This window comes from Falco punctatus, assembly GCF_963210335.1.
Source record: "Falco punctatus genome assembly, contig: scaffold_71, whole genome shotgun sequence".
Taxonomy (NCBI): Eukaryota; Metazoa; Chordata; class Aves; order Falconiformes; family Falconidae; genus Falco; species Falco punctatus.
Genome location: NW_027660257.1, coordinates 118903 through 137499, shown reverse-complemented (window position 1 = coordinate 137499; position 18597 = coordinate 118903). Strand labels below are relative to the sequence as shown.

The 18597-nt window shown below is 58.1% G+C and overlaps 3 protein-coding genes across 4 annotated transcripts; 1 reads left to right on the top strand and 2 right to left on the bottom strand.

The window, feature by feature from the left end:
* Nucleotides 1-1579: 1579 nt before the first annotated feature.
* On the bottom strand, nt 1580-4961 carry LOC308057333 (uncharacterized protein). 2 transcript variants are annotated; one of them, XR_013925223.1, is made up of 7 exons: nt 4265-4961; nt 3784-3928; nt 3531-3668; nt 3149-3325; nt 2897-3052; nt 1863-2720; nt 1580-1775 (listed from the first exon to the last, which is right to left on the bottom strand). XR_013925223.1 is itself a non-coding variant. In XM_080411463.1 (6 exons), the coding sequence occupies exons 1-6, from the start codon at nt 4465-4467 to the stop codon at nt 2235-2237; spliced, it is 1305 nt and encodes a 434-aa protein (XP_080267589.1). In that variant the 5' UTR covers nt 4468-4961; the 3' UTR covers nt 1580-2234. The 2 variants fall into 2 exon arrangements, 1 of the variants encoding a protein (XP_080267589.1); XM_080411463.1 differs by having other exon boundaries at nt 1580-2720.
* Nucleotides 4512-10829, bottom strand: LOC308057322 (uncharacterized protein; the record flags this gene model as incomplete). The annotated part of the gene is made up of 11 exons (XM_080411453.1): nt 8718-10829; nt 8148-8227; nt 7847-7972; nt 7623-7702; nt 7386-7506; nt 6961-7053; nt 6448-6552; nt 5842-6010; nt 4973-5274; nt 4616-4765; nt 4512-4532 (listed from the first exon to the last, which is right to left on the bottom strand). The coding sequence occupies exons 1-11, from the start codon at nt 8833-8835 to the stop codon at nt 4512-4514; spliced, it is 1365 nt and encodes a 454-aa protein (XP_080267579.1). The 5' UTR covers nt 8836-10829.
* A 3806-nt stretch (nt 10830-14635) lies between these two features.
* Nucleotides 14636-16788, top strand: FSIP2 (fibrous sheath interacting protein 2; the record flags this gene model as incomplete). The annotated part of the gene is made up of 3 exons (XM_080411452.1): nt 14636-15174; nt 15227-15233; nt 15286-16788. Coding segments are annotated over 3 exons (741 nt in total), but the record flags the coding sequence as incomplete, so codon positions are not given.
* Nucleotides 16789-18597: the final 1809 nt, after the last annotated feature.

Sequence of the window (18597 nt, the reverse complement as noted above, 5' to 3'; positions counted from 1 at the left end):
CCCACTACAGACCGCCTCTTGCCACTTGGCCATCATTACTTGCAGAAACTTTTGGTACTGCCTGGTCACTATGAGGGTGCCCTGGACGATATGGATGAGCTCCTCGGTGAGGTTCTGTGTGACCATGGCCATGGCTGAGGGGCTGCTGGGGGTGGCTGCACATCGATGGGGCTCTACGCACTGTCCCTGCCATCCAATGGGGAACTCCTCATGCTTTGGCATCCCTGCCATCCACAAGGAATTCCTCCTCTGGCAGCTCCAGGGAGAGGCCCTGGCCAAGGGCGATTCCCAGCTTCCCCACTGGCACCCAGGTTGCCCTGATGGACCAGGAAGGTGCAGAGCCGGGTAGTGCCACTGGCTCTGCCATCACACCAGGCCAGTGGTGTGGGACACAGTAGAGGGAGCCCGGGGTAGAACGGCCAGTGCATGACAGGGAGGGCAGCAGGGCCCGTGGGGACTGGTGCTCCCTCCACAGAACATCTGCGCTCGCCCTGCAGTGGAGGATGGGGAAGAGAGAGAAGGCTGTTGCCCTGCAGTGCTCATGCACATGTGCAAGCCCACGTGTGCAGGTCCAACTTCTGTTAGTGAGGACTGGCAGGTTTCTTGGACAGGCACTGGGAAGGCAGTCAGGTGTCGGGTGGCCTGAGGATCCTGACCTCTTCTTCCTCAGCCAAAGTGCCACGAGTCCCAGAATCACACAGTGGTCGTTGTTGGATGGAACGTCTGGAGATTATCTAGTCCAACGCCCTGCAAAAGCAGGCTGTGCTAGAGCAGGTTGCACAAAATCATGTGCAGGTGGTGCTGCAATGTTTCCAGAGCCTCTCTGGGCAGCTTGTGCCAGTGATGTTAGTTGGAGTGCTGTGCAAGGGTCCCTGTGCTGGTGGGGGGCGGTGCCTGGGCTAGCTGCAACATCAAGGCACTGCAAAGGGGCAGGGAGATGATGAGCACAACAAGCCCATGCCACGCTCCCTCCCCCCACGCATCACAATGCCTGTTGCCAGGTCCCTGATGGCTGTGGAGGCCACCTGGCCCTGGGCACCCTCTGCCCCAGGGTGCGCTGGAGCTGTCTTTGCCCTGGAGCTGTCTCAGGCTCGCGCTAGTCCACCCAGATCCTGAGCCCTTCCTTGCACCCCAGACCCCTCTGCAGAGCCTCAAGCACTCAAAGAAAGCCCGCTGGACTGGGGGCCTGGTCCCTAGACTTGACCATTCCACTCGAGTCCCCGCGGCACTCCTCCATAGGTGTCTGTAATGCCCCAGAGCCTTCTGTTGCTCGACTAGCCAGACCTTGGGAGCCCTCCCGAGGCAGTCATGGTGACCCAGGCACTCTGTTTGTCCCACAGTCCCTCAGGGAGCCCTGCAGGGTCCCTCTGGCCCCCTTAGCGCCTCTGTACTCTGCATGGAAACCTTCCTGAGTGCATCATGGTGCAGGGACGTGGCAGTGCAGTAAAAGCAGATACTGTGGTGTCGCTGGGGTGCCCGGAGAACTACAGGGAGGTCAGAGCTGGGACCACCCATCCCATGCCCTCTCCTCGCTGCCTGTCAGTTCCACATGGGAAAGACACCCTGGGTTCAGGCTTCTTCTTCCAGCTTTATTGAATCGCAGCCATTCTCTGGAGAAGAGCTGCACCTCTGCCTGGCTTAGCAGCACCAGCAGCACAGTGATCGCAGGGTGCATCGTGACGTTTGCCGCACCCTTGGAGTGCTCAGGATGGAGGTGGTCTGAGCTGCCAGGGAGCAGATGGAGGGTTCATTGTCTTCCTCCAAGGCCTGAAGGGCTGTGATGGAAAGAAACGGAGCAGAGATGAACTGCCGTGTCTGTGAAAACCACCGGGCATCCCCTCCAGCCCACGCTCCCTACTTACTGCTGCAGATCTCAGCCAGCTTCTCCTCCCTTTGGTCCCTCAGGAGCTGCCCAGCAAGCCCTAGGGACAGAGCTTCATCAGACCCCCCACTCCCCAGCGTGCTCCCAGCAGCACAGCCCCCAGCTCAGCTGGCTGGGCTGCACGCCCTCCTCCCCCTCACCAGGCTGACCCCAGGGAAGAGCAGTAGCTGAGGCGGGTGGGACTGAGCAAGGCAGCCACCGAGCCCACCTGCATGGTCAAGGGTGGGAGAGAGAGGCCAAGGCCCTGCACGGGGCAGCCGAGGCTCTGGCAGCCACAGGGCTGCTCCTTGCTGCCGGTGCAGCGGCGGGACTGGGGCTGGGCTGCCAAAAGCGGGACCCTGGGGGCTGTGGCTCACCGATGAACCTGACGGCCGTTGTTCGCAAGGTGGCCTGAGCATCCTCCAGGTATGGCAGGCTCTGATTCAAGTACTGTTCGGTCCTGCGCCTGTCCCGCTGTAGCTGGAGAGAGCACAAGGGTATGGGGTGTCACACAGCCTCCCCAGCTGGCCGGAGCACTCCCGCCTGCCAGCCCCCGCCGCTGCCCAGAGCCCTCCCTCCCGCTGGGTGCGGGGAGAGGGGTGTGGAGAAGAGCCCTTGGGGCTCTCTTCTCGAGGACAGGGAACAAGGATGCAGCTCCAGGCTGTGGGCTGCGGGCTGCAGCAGGGCAGGTGAGGCACAGCTGCAGAGCGCACAGGGCAGACCCGTGGGGCAGCCCTCGTCCAGGGGTTGTCCTCACCAAGCACTCTGCAATCCTCCATGTCTGATGGCTCTGCAGCAGGTGTTTGAGCTTTTTCCACTTGAGGAGCTCTGCTGCAGCGAGGAGGGCTTCCCTGGCGGCCTGCAGAACAGCAGAAACTGGGAGATGGCACCACGGCCTGGGGAAGGAGACCTGGCATCTCCCTGCCTTTTCCTTTCTTCCTGGGGTCATCCTGCCCTTAGGAAGCTGGGAGGTACCCTGGCCCAAACATCTCAGGTTTTCATCCCTACATCACTGCTTAGCTTTGGAATCTGTACCTTGGCCACGCTGTGGATTTGGTCGCTCGTGTGAAAGATGAGAGGGAGCAAGCCCATTTCCACTTTTGTCTTCATCTGCCTCTCGTTCTTCCTCACCACAGTCTTCATTAGGTCTCTGAAGAGGCTGATGGAGAGCTCTCTCAGCTCGCTGAAGCCCTGGTAGAGAGAAGCAGAGTAGGACCTGCGTCCTTGTAGGTAGCTGTCCCCGACCAGCGCCTGGCCACGAGGCTTGGGCTCCCCCATCAGCCTTACCGCAGCAAAGAGGGGCAGGAGCTTCTCCATCAGCTGGACAGCGATGGGGCTGGCCTTTGTCTTCTTCAGGTGACCTATGACGTTTCGCGAGACCACCAGGGACTTCATCTTGATATTTGTGTTGCCGTCCTCCAGGACCTTCATCATGTCTGGCATGAAGACCTCCATTTTTCTTGCCTGCATGAAAGACAGAGTTTCTGTTTCCTGAAAAGGACTATGCCCGGAAAGCTCCCCAGGCAGCCACCAGGCCTCACCATGGCCAGGAGGGCCTTTGGAGCAGTCACCCAACCTCCTGACTCCCAGCCAAGGCCAATCCACCAGCTTATCTGCTGCCCCAGCCCCTGGCTGCCAATATGGCTCCCTTTGATGATGCCCTGCTCACCATCTCAGCTCTCTCTGACAGCGTCATGAGGCTCCTGAGCACCAATGAGAGCATTGCTGGGCTTGGATTCCTCAGAAACCTCAAGACTTTGTACATTGGAGAGAATTCCTCATCCTCCAAATCAGTGCAGGTCAGCAGCTGAAAGAAAGCCAGCGGTGAGTGACCAGAAGATCCAGCATGACTCCCCACACCGCGCAGCTGTTCCCATCAGCAGCTGAGGACAAGAGCACTGGGGCTTCTTCTGGTAACTCACAGCCAAGCGAACGAAACAGGTGTCCTCCTGGTATGTGTAGAAGAGCCTGTTTTGCCGGTCCTGGAGTTTGATGAACAGCTCCTTCAGAACCTTCTCCAAGGTCTGGGCCGTGGAGAGCATCACCTCCCACAGTGCCAGGGCAGTGCTGCAAGCCAGAGCGCTCTGTCAGCAGGGCGACTCCATCCCCAGCACTGTGGCCTGGGCCAGCCCCGCGTAACGCAGACCCTCCTCCCTGGGCAGGCAGGAGAGGGCTGAGGTGCTGTGCTCCCCATGGGGTGGGACAGAGGGTGGTGGCGAGGCTCTGGGCTGGCTTTGGTGCTGGGAACGCGGCCAGCCCACCAGGGCTGGAATGGGTGCTGGGACGGGGGAAAGCCCCGCTCCTCGGGGGTGTCCTGCGGTACTCCTTGGGTCTGGCAGCCAGAGAGTCTCCGGGTCCCTGTCACCACTAGGAGCAAGCCCTCCTGGCTGTCAGGGCCGGTACCTGTCTCCTCGTGGAGCGATCTTCAGCAGCGTGGTGACAACGTCCCCAGGGCACTGGTTAGCCATCAGGAGCAGCAGTGACTCCATGCTACGCTGGCCTGACTCCATGGTCATGTATTCCCAGTTTTCATAGATGCAGCTCATGATCTTTGGCACCTGGAGGGGACACAAGTGAGGGTGGTGCTGCCACTGGAGGGCAGCCATTGCCCCAGCTGCCCTTGCCGTCCCTCTCCTGCTTTAAGGTGGCTTCAGGTGCCTGAGACACCTGGCTTTGGGCCGGAGGCAGGGATGGAGGGAGGAACAAGGCCTGCCAGGGCTGAAGGACAGGGTCATCCAGCCACAGGCCACTTACATCTGTCAGCCAGACGTGAGGGTCTGCCATGACCACGTCCATCACACTGCTGCCCAGCGGCTTTTTCTTGGCATTTAATTCTCTCAGGGTATCAATGACTGTGAGGACGATGTCTGTCCTCTCAGATGGTTGAAGGTATTTTGCAAAGGCCTATGGCAGGAAGGAAGGGAGTGAAGAATGTCACGTTGAGTGCCCTGATGGTGCTGCTAAGCTGGACAGTGCGAGCAGCCCTGGTGAGAGATGCACAGCAGTGCTGGTAGCAGAGGCTGCAGTCACTGCATGGGGGAGGATGAGAAGAGAGGGCCCCCAGGGTGAGGGAGGAGGCTTGGGCTCTGGGGCACAGTGTGCTGGCCCTACAGAGAACAGGGGCCTGCTGTTGGCCAGGCGGAAAATGCTGCTTGGGCACTGGAGTGCAGCCCTCGCGTTGTCCCTGCTTGGGGACAGAAGAAACCCTGCTGAGAGCAGGGACAGGGAGGCCACGCCAGCCCCGCTGATTTTGGATGCCTTCTCACACGAGAGCCCTGCTGATGCCACAGGCAAGGCAAGGGGGCATCTCCTTACCATGGCAAGGTCTCTGGTGGTGGGTGAACAGCACAAGGAGGTGGTCTCAGCTTCCCAAGCCGCTGGCAGCTGTGCATTCTCCTCTGACAGTGTCGTGCCTAAAGAGCAGGGCAAACACAGGAGAGTGCGTGAGACCCAGCTGCTTTGCCAGCAAGCTTACCAGCTCCTGAGAAGAGCTTTGATCTAGGAATGGCTGAGAAGGGAGGTGATGACCCACAGTGAAAGGAGGAGGTGGTGGAGAGAGATGTAAATGAAAGGGTGACCTGCCTCCCGTGTATTTATGCCAATGCTCCTGGCCTGGTCAACTCCAAGGACCTAGAGCTCTGCATGCAGTCCCACAGTTAAACTGTGGTTGGAATAACAGTGACGTGGGGTATGGCTCGCATGGATGGAGTGCTGTGGGGCAGTGGTACAAGCTCTTCAAGGGAGAGGGGATGAGGAGTGGGGCTGCCTCCTGAGCGAAGGAGCAGCTCAGCTCCACGGGACGATCAGCTGTGTGGGACACAGCGTGGGTCAGGAGCAGGGGAGAGGTGGTGCTGGTGACATGGTGGTGCCTCCAGCAAGCACAGGAAGGGCCCGCCACAACACGCAGGAAGACAAGCAGACAGCTCGATTGATGTCGTTGTGCAGGGGCGGGGGAGGCAGCCCACCACTGCTTCTCTTACCTTTTTGCTGGCGGGTGAATAGGAAAAGGGAGAAAAGAGCATCCAAAGCCACACGGCTGGTCTTTTCTTCCCCAGATGACACGAGCAGGAGGAGACGTCCAAGCAGCTGCCCGAGGACTGGGATGAGGATCTCTCTGCAGGAGGCACGTCTGTCCTCATTTTGAGCAGCCTGGGTGAGGGAGGCAGAAGAGCAGAAGGGCTGAGGGCAGGCGCCTGGGGCCAGAGCCCCGGCCCCAAGAGCGTGGCCAGGGCTGGACCCAGGTGTGCCAGAGCTTTGCAGGACCATGCTGGCCGCAGCTCCCAAAGCAGCTAGCTGGGTGGCAGCCCCGCACAGGGAGAGCTGCCAGGCCTGGGCTCCCACCATGTCCCTTGGGCAGTCCCGTCCAACACAGGACTGGGGGCAAAGCTGGCTCCTGGCAAAGAGGGGGCTGGGGAGAGAAGCCCATGGGAAACAGAGGCACCAAGACCCCCACTTCAGCACAGAGGCTGGCAGAGCACCCAGACCTGTGCCCAGGCTTGCCTTGCAGGTGCCTCAAAGCTGCCAGCTGTGCCGGCGTGCAGGGAATGGGAGGTGGCCTGGCTGGAGAGTACCTGGTCCTTCCATACCTCCAGTGAGGAATAGCTGGCCAGCAAATGGCTCAGCATCCTAATCCTGCCCACAGTCCTCTCAAGCACAGCTGGTCTCTCAGAGCTGGTGAAAGCCAACAGCACCTTGGAAGAGAAAAGCTGCTGGTGTGCCTTGGGGGCAGAGGCGCTCCAGCAGAAGCGGCGCTGCTCAGCTCCAGGGCTGGACTTGCACAGTCCATCAATGCTTCCTCTGATCTGGGGCAAAGCCTGTAGTGGCGTTCCTGCCCCTAGGGTCCTTCACAGGCTTTGGACAAATGCCCCGAGCCTGCCTTGTGGCCAGGCAGGAAGGCAGATGCCACCCACTGCAGCCGCTGTGCTGCAGAAGAGCCTGGTGGGTAGCCCCCAGTTACCCAAGGCAGGTGCGCACCCTCCCTGCCATGCTGTCTCTCTGCATGGCGCTGGTGTGGGGACCACCCACTCAGGAGTGGGCACCCCCTTCCCTCCAGGGTGAGGAATGGCCCCTGTGAAGCCCACTCTTGGCCCATGCCAGACCTGAAAGATACTCTGCAAGTTCTCCTTGCTGACTCTGGAGGCAGGAGAGCTGAGCACCATTGTCTCCAGCATGGTGTCCATGGCATTCAGGGTCTGCAGAGAGGACAAAGAGTTGTGGCAGTGATTCTACTGTTCCTCCGCCCCCAGGAGACTGATCTGAACTCCCAGAGCCGCCGCAGGAGTCCCACACGGCCTCGCAGTTTCCGGGAGAGACCCAGGGGCAGACAGTGTGCTGCGGACAGAGCAACCTGCGGCATTGGATGGGGCCAGGCCCACGGGAAGGGCACAAAGGGACGAGGGTGGGAAAGCAAAAGCGAGAGCCTGCCCTGCCTCAGATCTCTGGTTGTATGGCAGCACAGGGTTATCAGGGAGCAGCCCAGAGGGACCGGGCGCTCCTGCAGGTCCCTGAAGTACCCAGCACGTACCCTGACGTAGAGGGAAGTGTCCAGTCCCTCCATTTCCTCTGCTGGAGGAAGCCCCAAGACACTCAAGCAGCAGGCATGTAGACTGCTTTTCTCTTTGCCCTCCAGCACCGTCTGCACTGAGCTGCAAAGAGAGAGAGGGGCCAGTTGGACACCGATGCTGCGAGCAGCGCCTCGAGGCCTCGCGTGGGTGCACACAGGCCTCTGAGGAAGGGGTCCCCAGCAGGGATGGGTAGGTACCTCAATTCGGCGATGGCAAGCATGGCGAGTTGCCGCACTGCTGTGCGCAGCTGGTCCCTGGGCTCTTGTTCCACCAGCTCCTACAGAGCACAACCGAGATGGGACCTGGCAGCTGCCAGCACCCAGCACCACCAGCCCCTTGCAGTGGCCAAGCATTGTCCTCACAGGGTGCCAGTGCCGGGGGTCCTTGCCCCCTTCCCTAGAGCCACCGGGTGTCCCCTCACCTTGACCTTCTCTGCCAGCTCGTATCCGTGGCAGAAGATATCCAGGCCCTGTGACAAGCCATGGTGCCTGGCGGTTCTGCACAGGCTGCAGATGCTCTCAAGAAACTTCATCTTCTGGCCCTCCTCCTGGCAGTGGGGGGACGGAGTGAGAAACGGGGAGTGTGAGAGGGGGGACACAGGGACAGCAGCACCACAGCACTGGGGGTGCAGGAGAGCTGGCAGAAGCAGCTCTGCCCAGCCCGGCAGCAGAGCCCCTGTCTGCCGAGGCTGGCACAGCCACATTCGGAAGGGCCGTGGTTACCTTTTCTGGGCTGTTGGCAAAGGCTTGGATGAAGTCCACATTTTGCTTCTCCTGTGTGTACACAGGCAACCAGCTGGCATCTAATAAAGGGGGAGAGCAGGGAGGGCTGTAGAGAGGCTCCGGGTGGCAGGAGAGCAGAGGAAGATGTGCCCTGCGTCCAGCCCGTGCCCACTCCCCTGGCCCAGTCATCCCGTGTGTGTCAGGGCTGGAGGGTGCCTGGCAAATGGGCTGTGATGCTGGGGCACGGTGCGGTGGGGAAAGCCCCGGTGCCCAGGGCTGAGGAACTGGCTTGCAGACGGGCAGGAGAGGTCCCCATCCCACAGCACCGCTGCCTCTGGCTGCCTGTGCCCCAGGCCAGGAGCTGGGTCCCCCCCTCTGCTCTCTCCCTCCTTGGGACAGGCTGTGCTGGGGCCACTTCCAGCGCTGAGCAGCCCTGTCACCCAGGCAGCATCGTGTCCCCGAGCCATGGGACCCCTGCTGCCAGTGTGCCACGGAAAGATTATCGTGGCATTGAGCATGGGGCGCTCGCTGGCCTCAGCCCTGCCCAGACCGAGAGGGCCCCTCACTCACCAGTCACCAGTGGCTGGACCATGCACACCTCGTGGGGCTCTGGTGGAGACCTGCTCTCCTGGGGAGCCCCATCCTTCTCCCAGGCTACACTGGGGAATCTGGGGGATCTCCTCATCATCCTGCAGGACAGAGGAAAGGGGTAGGTGTGGGGAAAAGGGAAGCTTTGGCGAGACGCCTGGGCGCCGTGGGGCTGCTGGGTGCAGCAGGGAGAGACGTGGGCTGTGCTTGGGGGCTCCTCGCCCGCTCCGTGCTCCTGCCCTGTCCCGTCGCTGTCCTGATGGAAACTGTGGGCTGGGGCCACGGCCGTGGTGAGTACAGGCACTGCAGTGTGGTGTCACCAGGTGAGGTCACAAAGACCTCACTGTGACCCACTGGCCCGGGAGGGAGGGGCCCGGAGCCCTCTGGGAGGGGCATGGGGCTGGTTCAGCCGTGGGCACCTGGGTGCTCTCGGGGTGCCTCCAGGCCCCTCTTTGACCTCCGGTGTATCCCAGAGCCCCTTGCTCAGACGCCCCGGCATGCCCGCCAGGAAAAGACCTTTGAGATCACCAAGTCTAACCATTAACTTGATGGTCTGCCAAGTCCATCACTCAAGCATGGCCCTAAGCACTACATCTAGGTGGGTTTTTAAACACCTCCAGGGATGGTGTTTCCACCACCTCCCTGTGCAGCCTGTTCCAATGCTTGACCAACCAGTCAGTGAGGACATTTTTCCTAACATCCAATCTAAACCTCCCCTGGCATACCTTGAGGCCATTTCCTCTTGTCCTATTGCTTGTTACCTGGGAGAAGAGACCAAACCAACCCCCACCGGCCTGCAGCCTCCTTTTAGGTAGCTGTAGAGAGTCTGAAGGTCCCCCCTCAGCCTCCTCTTCTGCAGGCTAAACACCGCCAGCTCCCTCAGCCACTCCCCATCAGACTTGTGCTCGAGACCATTCACCAGCTTCACTGCCCGTCTTCGGGCACGCTCCAGCACCTCAGTGCCTTCCCTGTAGTGAGTGGCTCAAAACGGAACACAGCGCTTGAGGTGCGGCCTTGGCAGTGCCGAGTACAGGAAGACAATCACTGCCCTGGTCCTGCTGGCCACACTTTTTCGACACACACTGGGATGCTGCTGGCCTTCTTGACCACCTGGGCTCACTGCTGGCTCACGGTCAGCCAGCTGTCCCCCAGCACCCCCAGGTCCTTTTTGTCCAGGCAGCTTTCCCAAGCCTGTATGTAACATTGTGGGAGGAGGTTGTTGTGACCCAAGGGCAGGACTCGGCATTCTCTGTGTTGAACGTCATACAATTGGCCTTGGCCCACTGATCTCCTGTCCAGGTCCCTCTGAAGAGCCTTCCTACCCTTAGGCAGATCAACATCCCCTGGCCCAGCTTGGTGTCGTCCGCAAACTTGCTGAGGGTGCACTCGATCCCCTCGTCTACATTGTCGATAAAGATACCCATTGGCACTGCTGTTCCCCTGGCCTGGCAGCCTTTCCTCGGGCTGCCTGCTCTGCTTTGTGGGTGCCGAGTGCCTGTGCCTGGGGTGTGGGTGGCCTGTCCCGGGGTGTGGGGACCTCTCCCTCAGGACAGCAGCCTCCTCTTGTTACCCAGCCTCTCTGCCTGGGTCTGCAGCCTTTGAGTCGGTGCTGGCTTCACCCCAGTGTAACGCCAGGTGCCTGCCAGCACATCTCTATCACTCTCCCCCTCAGCTGGACAGGGGAGAGGAAAGGCAACAAAAGACTTGCGGGACAAGAGAAGGACAAGGGAGAGATCGTGCACCCATTACCATCACAGGTAAAACAGACTTGGCACAGGGAAATTACCTGAATGGATAGCCAGCCCAATCCCAGTAGGGTCATGAGAAAAGAACCCTAAATCTTAAAACACCTTCCCCCGACCCCTCCCTTCTTCCCAGGCTCAACTTCACTCCTCATTGTCCTCTACAACTCCTGGTGGCTCCCCAGCCCTGTCTGCTCCCTGAGTGGCACCTTGGGACCCTCCTTCCCTCCAAACAAAGCAGGGTTATACCACTCACTGCACATCTACAGCGCAGCCAGAGGCAGGTGCAAGGCAGCCATTCTCAACTCTGCCTGTGCCTCCGTCAGCCTCTCCAGGCTCCTGGCGCGCACTGTCCTCCACGGGGCGGGAGAGAAGGAGGGGAAGAAGTGACACCTCTGCTGCTCGGCTGGAGGAGCAGTGCTTGGGGACAGAGCCCAGAGCAGAGAGACACTCATGGCAGTGGCAGCTCAGCTCCTCCAGGAGCTTGATTGATGGGAGACAGGTCACCCGGGCTCCCTTGGCTCCTTCTGGTGGCCTGTGCAGTGGGAAGGGAGAGGAAGAGAGCTGGGTGAGCCCCAAGTCACCTCTTCTCTCTTGTCAGGCAGCTCTGCCCGAGAGCTGCCTGCAGCCACAGGGGCACCTGTGCCCAGCTGCGGGGCTGGGTTCCCCCTGCTGTGCCTGGAGCATCCCCCCAGTTACCCCAGCAGCGTGCCCACCCACAGCTCCTTCAGCACCCGGGAGCTGCAGGCAGAGGAGACACAGCATCAGGCCCCACTGACCCCCAGCCCTGGGCAGACGCAGGTGCCTGCACGGCCCTGCCCCATGGGGAAGGGCACAGGGGCAGGACAAAGCCCCATGGGGTGGGACAGAGACATTTCCCAAGCCCTGGCTTGCTCCGTCCTGCCTGAGCAGCTGCTTTAGCCCTTCCCTTCTGGAAACCAAAAGGGGACCAGTGGGTGCAAGACATGGAAACATCTGCCCCTCCCTCCCTCCCTGCTGGCGTGCATCCTGCCCCCTGCCCATGCTCTGCATGGGGGGCAGAGGCCATTCATGGGATGGTGTGGGCATGGCTGGGAACCTCTCCTGCCCGGCCGTGGGATGTGGCACCATGCTCACCCAAAAGTGGAAACGGAGGAGCCACTGGGCACGGCAAGGATGATGGAGGTCCTGTCATTGCCACTGCCTCCCTCCTCTTCTCATTCTTCCTGCGCTGCCTCCTTCCCACTGCTCAGCACCCACAGCTGGTCCAGGGCCACCCCCACTCTGTTTTTTAACTTCTTCAAGTGCCTTCTATTCAGGTCCTTCTGCTTTCACAGAAGAGTGTGGAACATCAGCTTTACTTCAGCTGGCAGAGGAAATATTAAAATATCGGTGAGTAATTGCTGCAGGGCCAGTGGGGTGGAGATGCATGATGCTGATGGTTGAAGTCTGGAAGGAAGAAGAGTGCTACAGTTCTAATCACACTGTTGCTGTGAGAGAAACCAGATTTTTTTCAAGCTTGACTGCTAGGGACTTGTCTGGATGTGGGTCTTGGGAGGAAGAGGAAAGCAAACCGAGGTGAAGGAACACACTGACTCATCAGCTGTTCCCCATTTTCTTTCAAAAAAAAACTTTTTAAAAGCTAAGGTTTAAGATGATATTATTACACTAAGAAATACTGTAAAATATATTTATGAAAAAGTCTTTGTCTTTAACTAGGCACGGCTTCACTTGGGCAGTGAACTCGGGGAGCTCCAGGACAACTGTAAGGAGCAGGTGGTGTTTGTCCTGAGCCCCTGAACAAGCAAGATGTGAGCAGCGCCATCCGGACAATTGATACTGTGCGCAGCTGTGTCATGGTGGTCACTCCACCGCGCTTGGGCGTCTGGGCGATGCCCCGGCGTGTGTGAACCTTATGCAGCATGAGATAGTGTGTGCCTGCACTTAGCCTAAACTTAGAAATTGACATACATACGCTAGACATGTAAGGTATTTTTGGTTTTTGCCGAGTATAAAGGCGGGCAAGCTGCAGGCCCGGGTGAGAAGCCTCACGGATGGGTGGACACACCACGTAGAAATTTTCCCAGTTCCCGAGAGACTCGTGGCGCCGGCTGCAAGGGGGTTCCCAGCTGAAGGGTGGGCCTGGATGACGTTCAGGTGGTAATTGGTGATGTATCCTTCTCTTAGTCTCTGTCATGCTTTGCAGTAACGATTTGATGCTTCGCTCCTGTTGCTCTTCTATCATATTGTGCATCGGAACCAGTACTGTTTCCTTTTATCATACTGCATGCTATTTTCCTGTATTACACTGTAATCTAATAAATGGCCTTCATTCTTATAGTTGACTTGGAATTCATTTGTGCTTGGTATGCAGTCAATCAGCAAAACAGAGAGCTCGTGGCACGGGTGCTGTGACCAGTCAGAGGAGGGCCCGGCTCTGCTGCTCTGGCCTGTGTGGAGCTGCTGGGGCAGGAGGTGGGGGGAGACATGTGGGGGTGCACAGCAGGGGGTACCCATGGGGAGGCAGATGCAGGAGGGGCCACAGAAGACACAGGAAGAAGCCTGTGGAAGGGGACGCTGTTGGGGCCGCATTCTGGGCTGGAGGTGCTCCATGGCTCATGAGTCGAGATAAGGATGGAGCGATCACGCAGCAGGTACTATCGTGGGCAAAACAGACTCAGCTTGGGGAAATTAGTTAAATTTATTACCACTCAAATCAGAGCAGGATAATGAGAAATAAACCCAAATCTGAAACACCTTCCTGCCAGCCCTCACTTCTCTTGGGCTTAACTTTACTCCCGATTTCCCTGTCTCCTCCTGCCGGGGGAGGGAGAAGGGCAGCTGTGGTCAGTTCATCACATGTTGTTTATGCTGCTGCTTCTTTCTCAGGGGGAGGACCCCTCACACCCTTCCCCAGCTCCAGTGGGGGTCCCTTGTGGGGTCACAAGTCCTGCCAGCAAACCTGCTCCAGCATGGGCTCCCCTCTCCACGGGTATGCAGGTCTTGTCAGAAACCTGCTCCAGCGTGGACTTCCCGTGGGGTCACAGCCTCCTTCAGGCATCCTGCTCTGGCGTGGGGTCCTCCCAGGATGCAGGTGTACAGAATGTGGTGTCATGACAACATGATGATGCAACAATGTGCGCTTGTTCTATATAGCATCTTGCTGGGAGACCGGCCGTGGTGGCCACAGTTGAGTGCCTCTGGAGCAAGGGGTGCCAGCGCAGGATCAGAGCTCCAGGAGAGCTCTTGGAAGAAGCCATGGAGCACCGTCTCTCTGGTGGTGCACAAAATGTAGATGCACAGCTGAGTGCACTGAGGAAGAGGGGAGAGGTGAGCAACGAGCCGATGGGGAGGGCTCAGCCTGGGAGCCTGGAACATGCAGGCCTGCCCCAGGGGCTCAGGAAGTGCCTGGGGAGCTGACAAGGATCGAAAGCTGGGTGGAAGCAGGGAGGGTCTGTAGGCAGCCTTGCCTCTCTGCCCAGCGCGGCTTACGGCTAAGCAGGCGGGAGGGGTTGCTGCAAAAGGACACAGACATGGGTTGCGGAAGGGATGGGAGCTGTGGGGAGGGGGGCAAGGAAGCAGAGAGCAGCTTTTGACTGGGCTGCTCTTGGCGCTCCCCGTGGTTGGAGTCTTCCAAGAACCTTGCGAGCGCTGTGCAGCAGGCTTACGGAGATAGTGCCTCAGTGCCCGCGTCTCCCTCTTTCTAGCTCGGCAACAGGAGACAGCCACTGGCAGAAGGAGCTACTAGGCTGCTGAACCTCCCACTTGGGGTCAAGATCCCCGTGTCGCCTAGCTCCAGGCCTGTCTTCTACAGGACAAGGCTGGGGGAAAAGGTAAAGTAAGTAGAAAGGGGTAGAAAAGCTCTCCTCTTTGATGGTGTCCCCACCATTCCAAGAAGTCCTTGTGGCCACCTGCTCGACAGCGAGTGCTGTAGCCCCTCCACGTGGCAGCACTGGAGAGTAGAGGGAAGCTCCTGACTCCCTGGTGTGGTGATGAAGAGGAGGACTTGTGGGTTCTCTGGACCGGTTTCTGGCACTGTGAAAGTGCGTGGCCCGGGCCCTGTCTGCAGTGTGTCCAGGTCTTTCCCCCAGCCCAGCCCAGCCTGGCCCCCGCAGTCTGGCTGTGGCGCTCTCCGTGCATTCAGAAGGATGGAGCAGAGCGCTGGTCTCCAAGTGACCTTTACCTTTTCACAAGCACCGCCTGGCACCTTTTAGCTGTGGTCTCCTGCCTCCTTTACACTCTGGAAAATCTCTCCTACAGCTTCACCAGCCCTCTGGTTATTTCAATCTGGGAGATCCGTACTGCCGCCTGCTGAGCACAGAATACAAGAGCCTGCATGACCCGCACCTGCGGGCCTACCACCAGCGCCAGGACAACCTGCAGAGGCTGAAGGGAGAGGGTTACATCACCAGTGACAACAAAGTAGGTCTGGACATGGGGCTGATAAAAGCAGCCCTCCTCAAGCAGGCTTCCCAGAGCGCTTGCTGCAGCTGCCTGTTGCTGGTGGGGAGCACAGGGCTGTGGGGCTCGTTTCCCTGGGAGCAGAAGCAGCGCCAGCATCCCTCTGGCAAGTCCCACTCCGGCTCTCCTCAGGTCGCCTTGCACTGCCTGAGTGTTGAGGCAGCCGGTGCGAGGCCTGGCGCTGCGGCTAGGAGCACCGCTCAGCCATGGCGTGGTGGAAGAGTCAGGGGCCCTGCCACCGGGAAGGGGAGGGAAGGGTGAGCAGAGGAGCATCTCCCCTCCTGCTGGGTTTGGGCTGTTTTGGGGAAGGCAGTCTGCATAGCTGGCTGGCAAATTCTTGAGGGATGTCTCCCCTCATCTCTCCATAGGTGGTTTGCACTCTGAAGGAGTTCAATGATTACAGGCAGTATCTGACCACACTCAAGCTGGAGGCAGAGAAGATGTTCATGCGAGAGGAGGTAGAGCAAAGCGGAGTGTTTGTGGATGCCGCTCAGCGGCACGGTGCCGAGGGCTGGGGCTTTACTTGTGGCACCTTGGGGAGGCGGTCAGTGCAGGAGAGGTGAGGGCTGTGCTGCCGGGCTGGGCTCTGCAGCGGGCTGAGCTAGTGCAGGGCGCAGGCAGGAAAGTCACATGCAGGCATGCAGAGCCCCGAGGGCCTCTTCTGCCCTCCTTGCGTGGCTGGAGCAGAGCGCTGCCCTGGGCCTGTGGGATGCCTTAGCACACGCGGGCAGGAGTGCTCATCCAGGCAACAGCAAGCCACAACTTGGTGTCACCTTTCAGAAAAAGCTTTGGGAAGACCTGGCCAAATTAGAGGGTACCTCCAAACTGCCAGGACGGACTGATGTTTCTTGCCTGCGAGAGTGGTTGCTGCAGGAGCAAAGGAGGAGTTTGCCAGCTGCAAAGAAAAGGCAGAGGTAAGAAAAGGCCAAGTAACGCTTGCTCTTGAAGGGAGCCCATGATCCCCGATCAAAGTCCTGGAGCCTCACGTTCCAGTAAACACACGAAGCCCAGAGGTGGAAGGAGCCTGTGCTGGCTGCAAACCCATCGGCGGGGTCTGTGTTTGGAGCCTTGGACAGGCAGCTGTAAGCTGCTGCAGGGACTGCTGGAGCAGCACAACACGTAGCAGGATGACAGGAGTGGCTGAGCAGAAAATGGCCTGTGCAAGACGGACAGAGCGGCTCCTTCTCAGATGCCTGCCTTTCTCTTGACAGGCATCTCACCGTGATCGAGAAGAGGATTGAAGGACTGGAGGCTCTTGAGAAAGAGCGACGCCGCCTCCAGCAGCTTGAGGGCCAAGAACAGCAGCAGCAGGGAAAGAGGAGACAACCAGGCAGCCAGAGCAGCTCCAAAAAGCCTGCCAGCAAAGGGAGGCCAGTGAGTAGGAGCCGGGTGGATGCTGGGGGCTGCCTCTGCTGTGCAGCAGTGCGTTGGTAGCCGGGCCTTGGGAGAAGGTGCTGCCATGCACACAGGTGCTTGGGGCTTGCGAGAAGTGCTTGGCTGCTGAGGAGGTGGCAACTGGCTGGTGTGCCATGTGTCCTCACCTGAGGGTGGCTGTCAGATCCTGGGTCTGCTCTGCCAGCCCACTGGGTTGTAACCCATTCCTTGCCTCGCCGGGGACTACTTCGTCTCCCCCCTTCTATTATTTCTTTTCCCCTGTGCGTCTTGGACATGAGGCACTAGCCCTTTGTGATGCAAAAGTGTGCCTGGGCACCCTGAGTGGTCCCGTCTGTGCACAGACTCACATTTAGCATGAACCTGTGAGGTGCACTCAATGGGCTTAGCGTCCATGGTGCTGGTTTCACGTGCGGGTGAAAACTCTGGTTTTCATCCAAAGACTTCTGCATCCAAAGGTGCAGCACCCCTGAACCTGAAAGTGCCGGTGATGGGACATTTGTGAGTTGGTTTTCTCTTCAAGGAGGTCTTTGATCGGCTTAGTGGAGAGCCTGCTGTTGCCTGGTTCTCCTTAGCAGGGTGCCCGTTAAAAGCTGCCTGGCTCCATGCCCTGCAAGAGCCTCTCTGGAAGCGTTTCTGCATAGTGTGGGGTGGTATCTGTGCCAGGGTGAAGGCTTCGGCTCCTTCTGCCATGACAGTCAAGCTGTCAAGCTGCAAAAGAGCATTTGATGGGAGAGGACAACTTTGGGCTGCCGCCAGGCTCTGTTCTCGACTCGTGACTTCTTCCCCACTTTGTGTGAGGCTGGCAGCCTGCGGTGGACTTTCAGAGCGCCTCCTGTCCCAAGAACACTTCCTTGGGCTGGCAGCTTACAGCCAGGTCATGCAAGGAAAAGGATCGTTTCCTTCTGTGCTCTCAAAACCTGCGTGTGCCAGGTGGCGTACAGAGAAACCAGATTTTTTCAAGCTTGACTGCTAGGGACTTGTCTGGACGTGGGTCTTGGGAGGAAGAGGAAAGCAAATCGAGGTGAAGGAACACACTGACTCATCAGCTGTTCCCCATTTTAGCATTCCAAGCCTGCCGGACAAAAAGCATCTAAGAGCACACCGCCTAGGCTGCTGAACTATGGTGGCAGAAGACCAGGAGCTTCAAGAGATGGCTGAGACCATGGTCCAGGAAGTGCTGAAGCGGGTGAAGTGAAGCTGTGCAGGAATTGTTCCTGAATGTTTAACAGAGTTACATGGGACTTTCAGGGACTGCTAGTACTACACAAATCTGGCTTGAGCGCTTGGGAAATCGGAATTAGTTCAGACTTGATTTCTTTTTGAAATAACATGGCTGATTATCATTCCTTATTACAAATAAAAGCAGTCCTAAGTAGTTTGCTTTTAAGGTCAGAAAGTTTTTCTTCTTTTTTCTTGCACATTCATTTCCTCCATTTCCTGTTACCTCTTGCTTCAGTTCCACAAGGAAATACTGACAGCTTAATAACCATGGTAATAGCAATAATCAAACAGCAGGGCTGCTATTATAAAAAAAAAACAAAACAAAACAAAATGAGGTGAGGGCAGGAAAAAAAAAATAATCCCTGAAATCCAACATGTAGCCTCAGTTCACATCTATGATAAAGCAGCGGGGAAGTATTGAGCTAATGGTTGTGAGCTGCCAGCACTGCTGTTGCAGAAGATAGCAGGAGGCCTCTCAAAAGACTCATTCCTACCCAAGGATACTGATTCATCACACTAATCCAAACCCCACTTAAGAGATCCCAAATGAAAAATGGGCAAGAAGTTGTACCCGAGCTCCCTGTTTTGTAACCAACTGTGATGAGAGTGTAATACAAACCTCTGAAACCCCGATTTCAGAAACCTGGTGAGATACACCATCATCAGCCACCATGTCTGGGTATAACCACCTATGTCCCCTTGCCATTCCATGCAGTAATTCTCTGTAGCTTTTTCTGGAGAGCAAACTGCAGCCAACCAACCAGTTAGTTACAGGCCTTGTCTGCCCGTGTTCCAGTCAGGGTCACCTAACACTTTCAGCAGCTCAGGTGCGTACTGTACAAGCCCAGCAGCTGGCCTCCAAGACCCAGAAACTCCACCTGTCTTAATCTCTCCTAAACTTAAAAAGTGATGCTCTCTGCAAGACCCAGTAAGGAACAGCACAAGGTTTAAGCTTCCTTGTCCAAGAGTGCCAGCTTTTCTTTCTGAGACCACAAAGCACCATCTGGATCCAACAGAAACGGGGCTGGTAACCAGCTTGCTGACTACTAGCGCGCCAATACGGT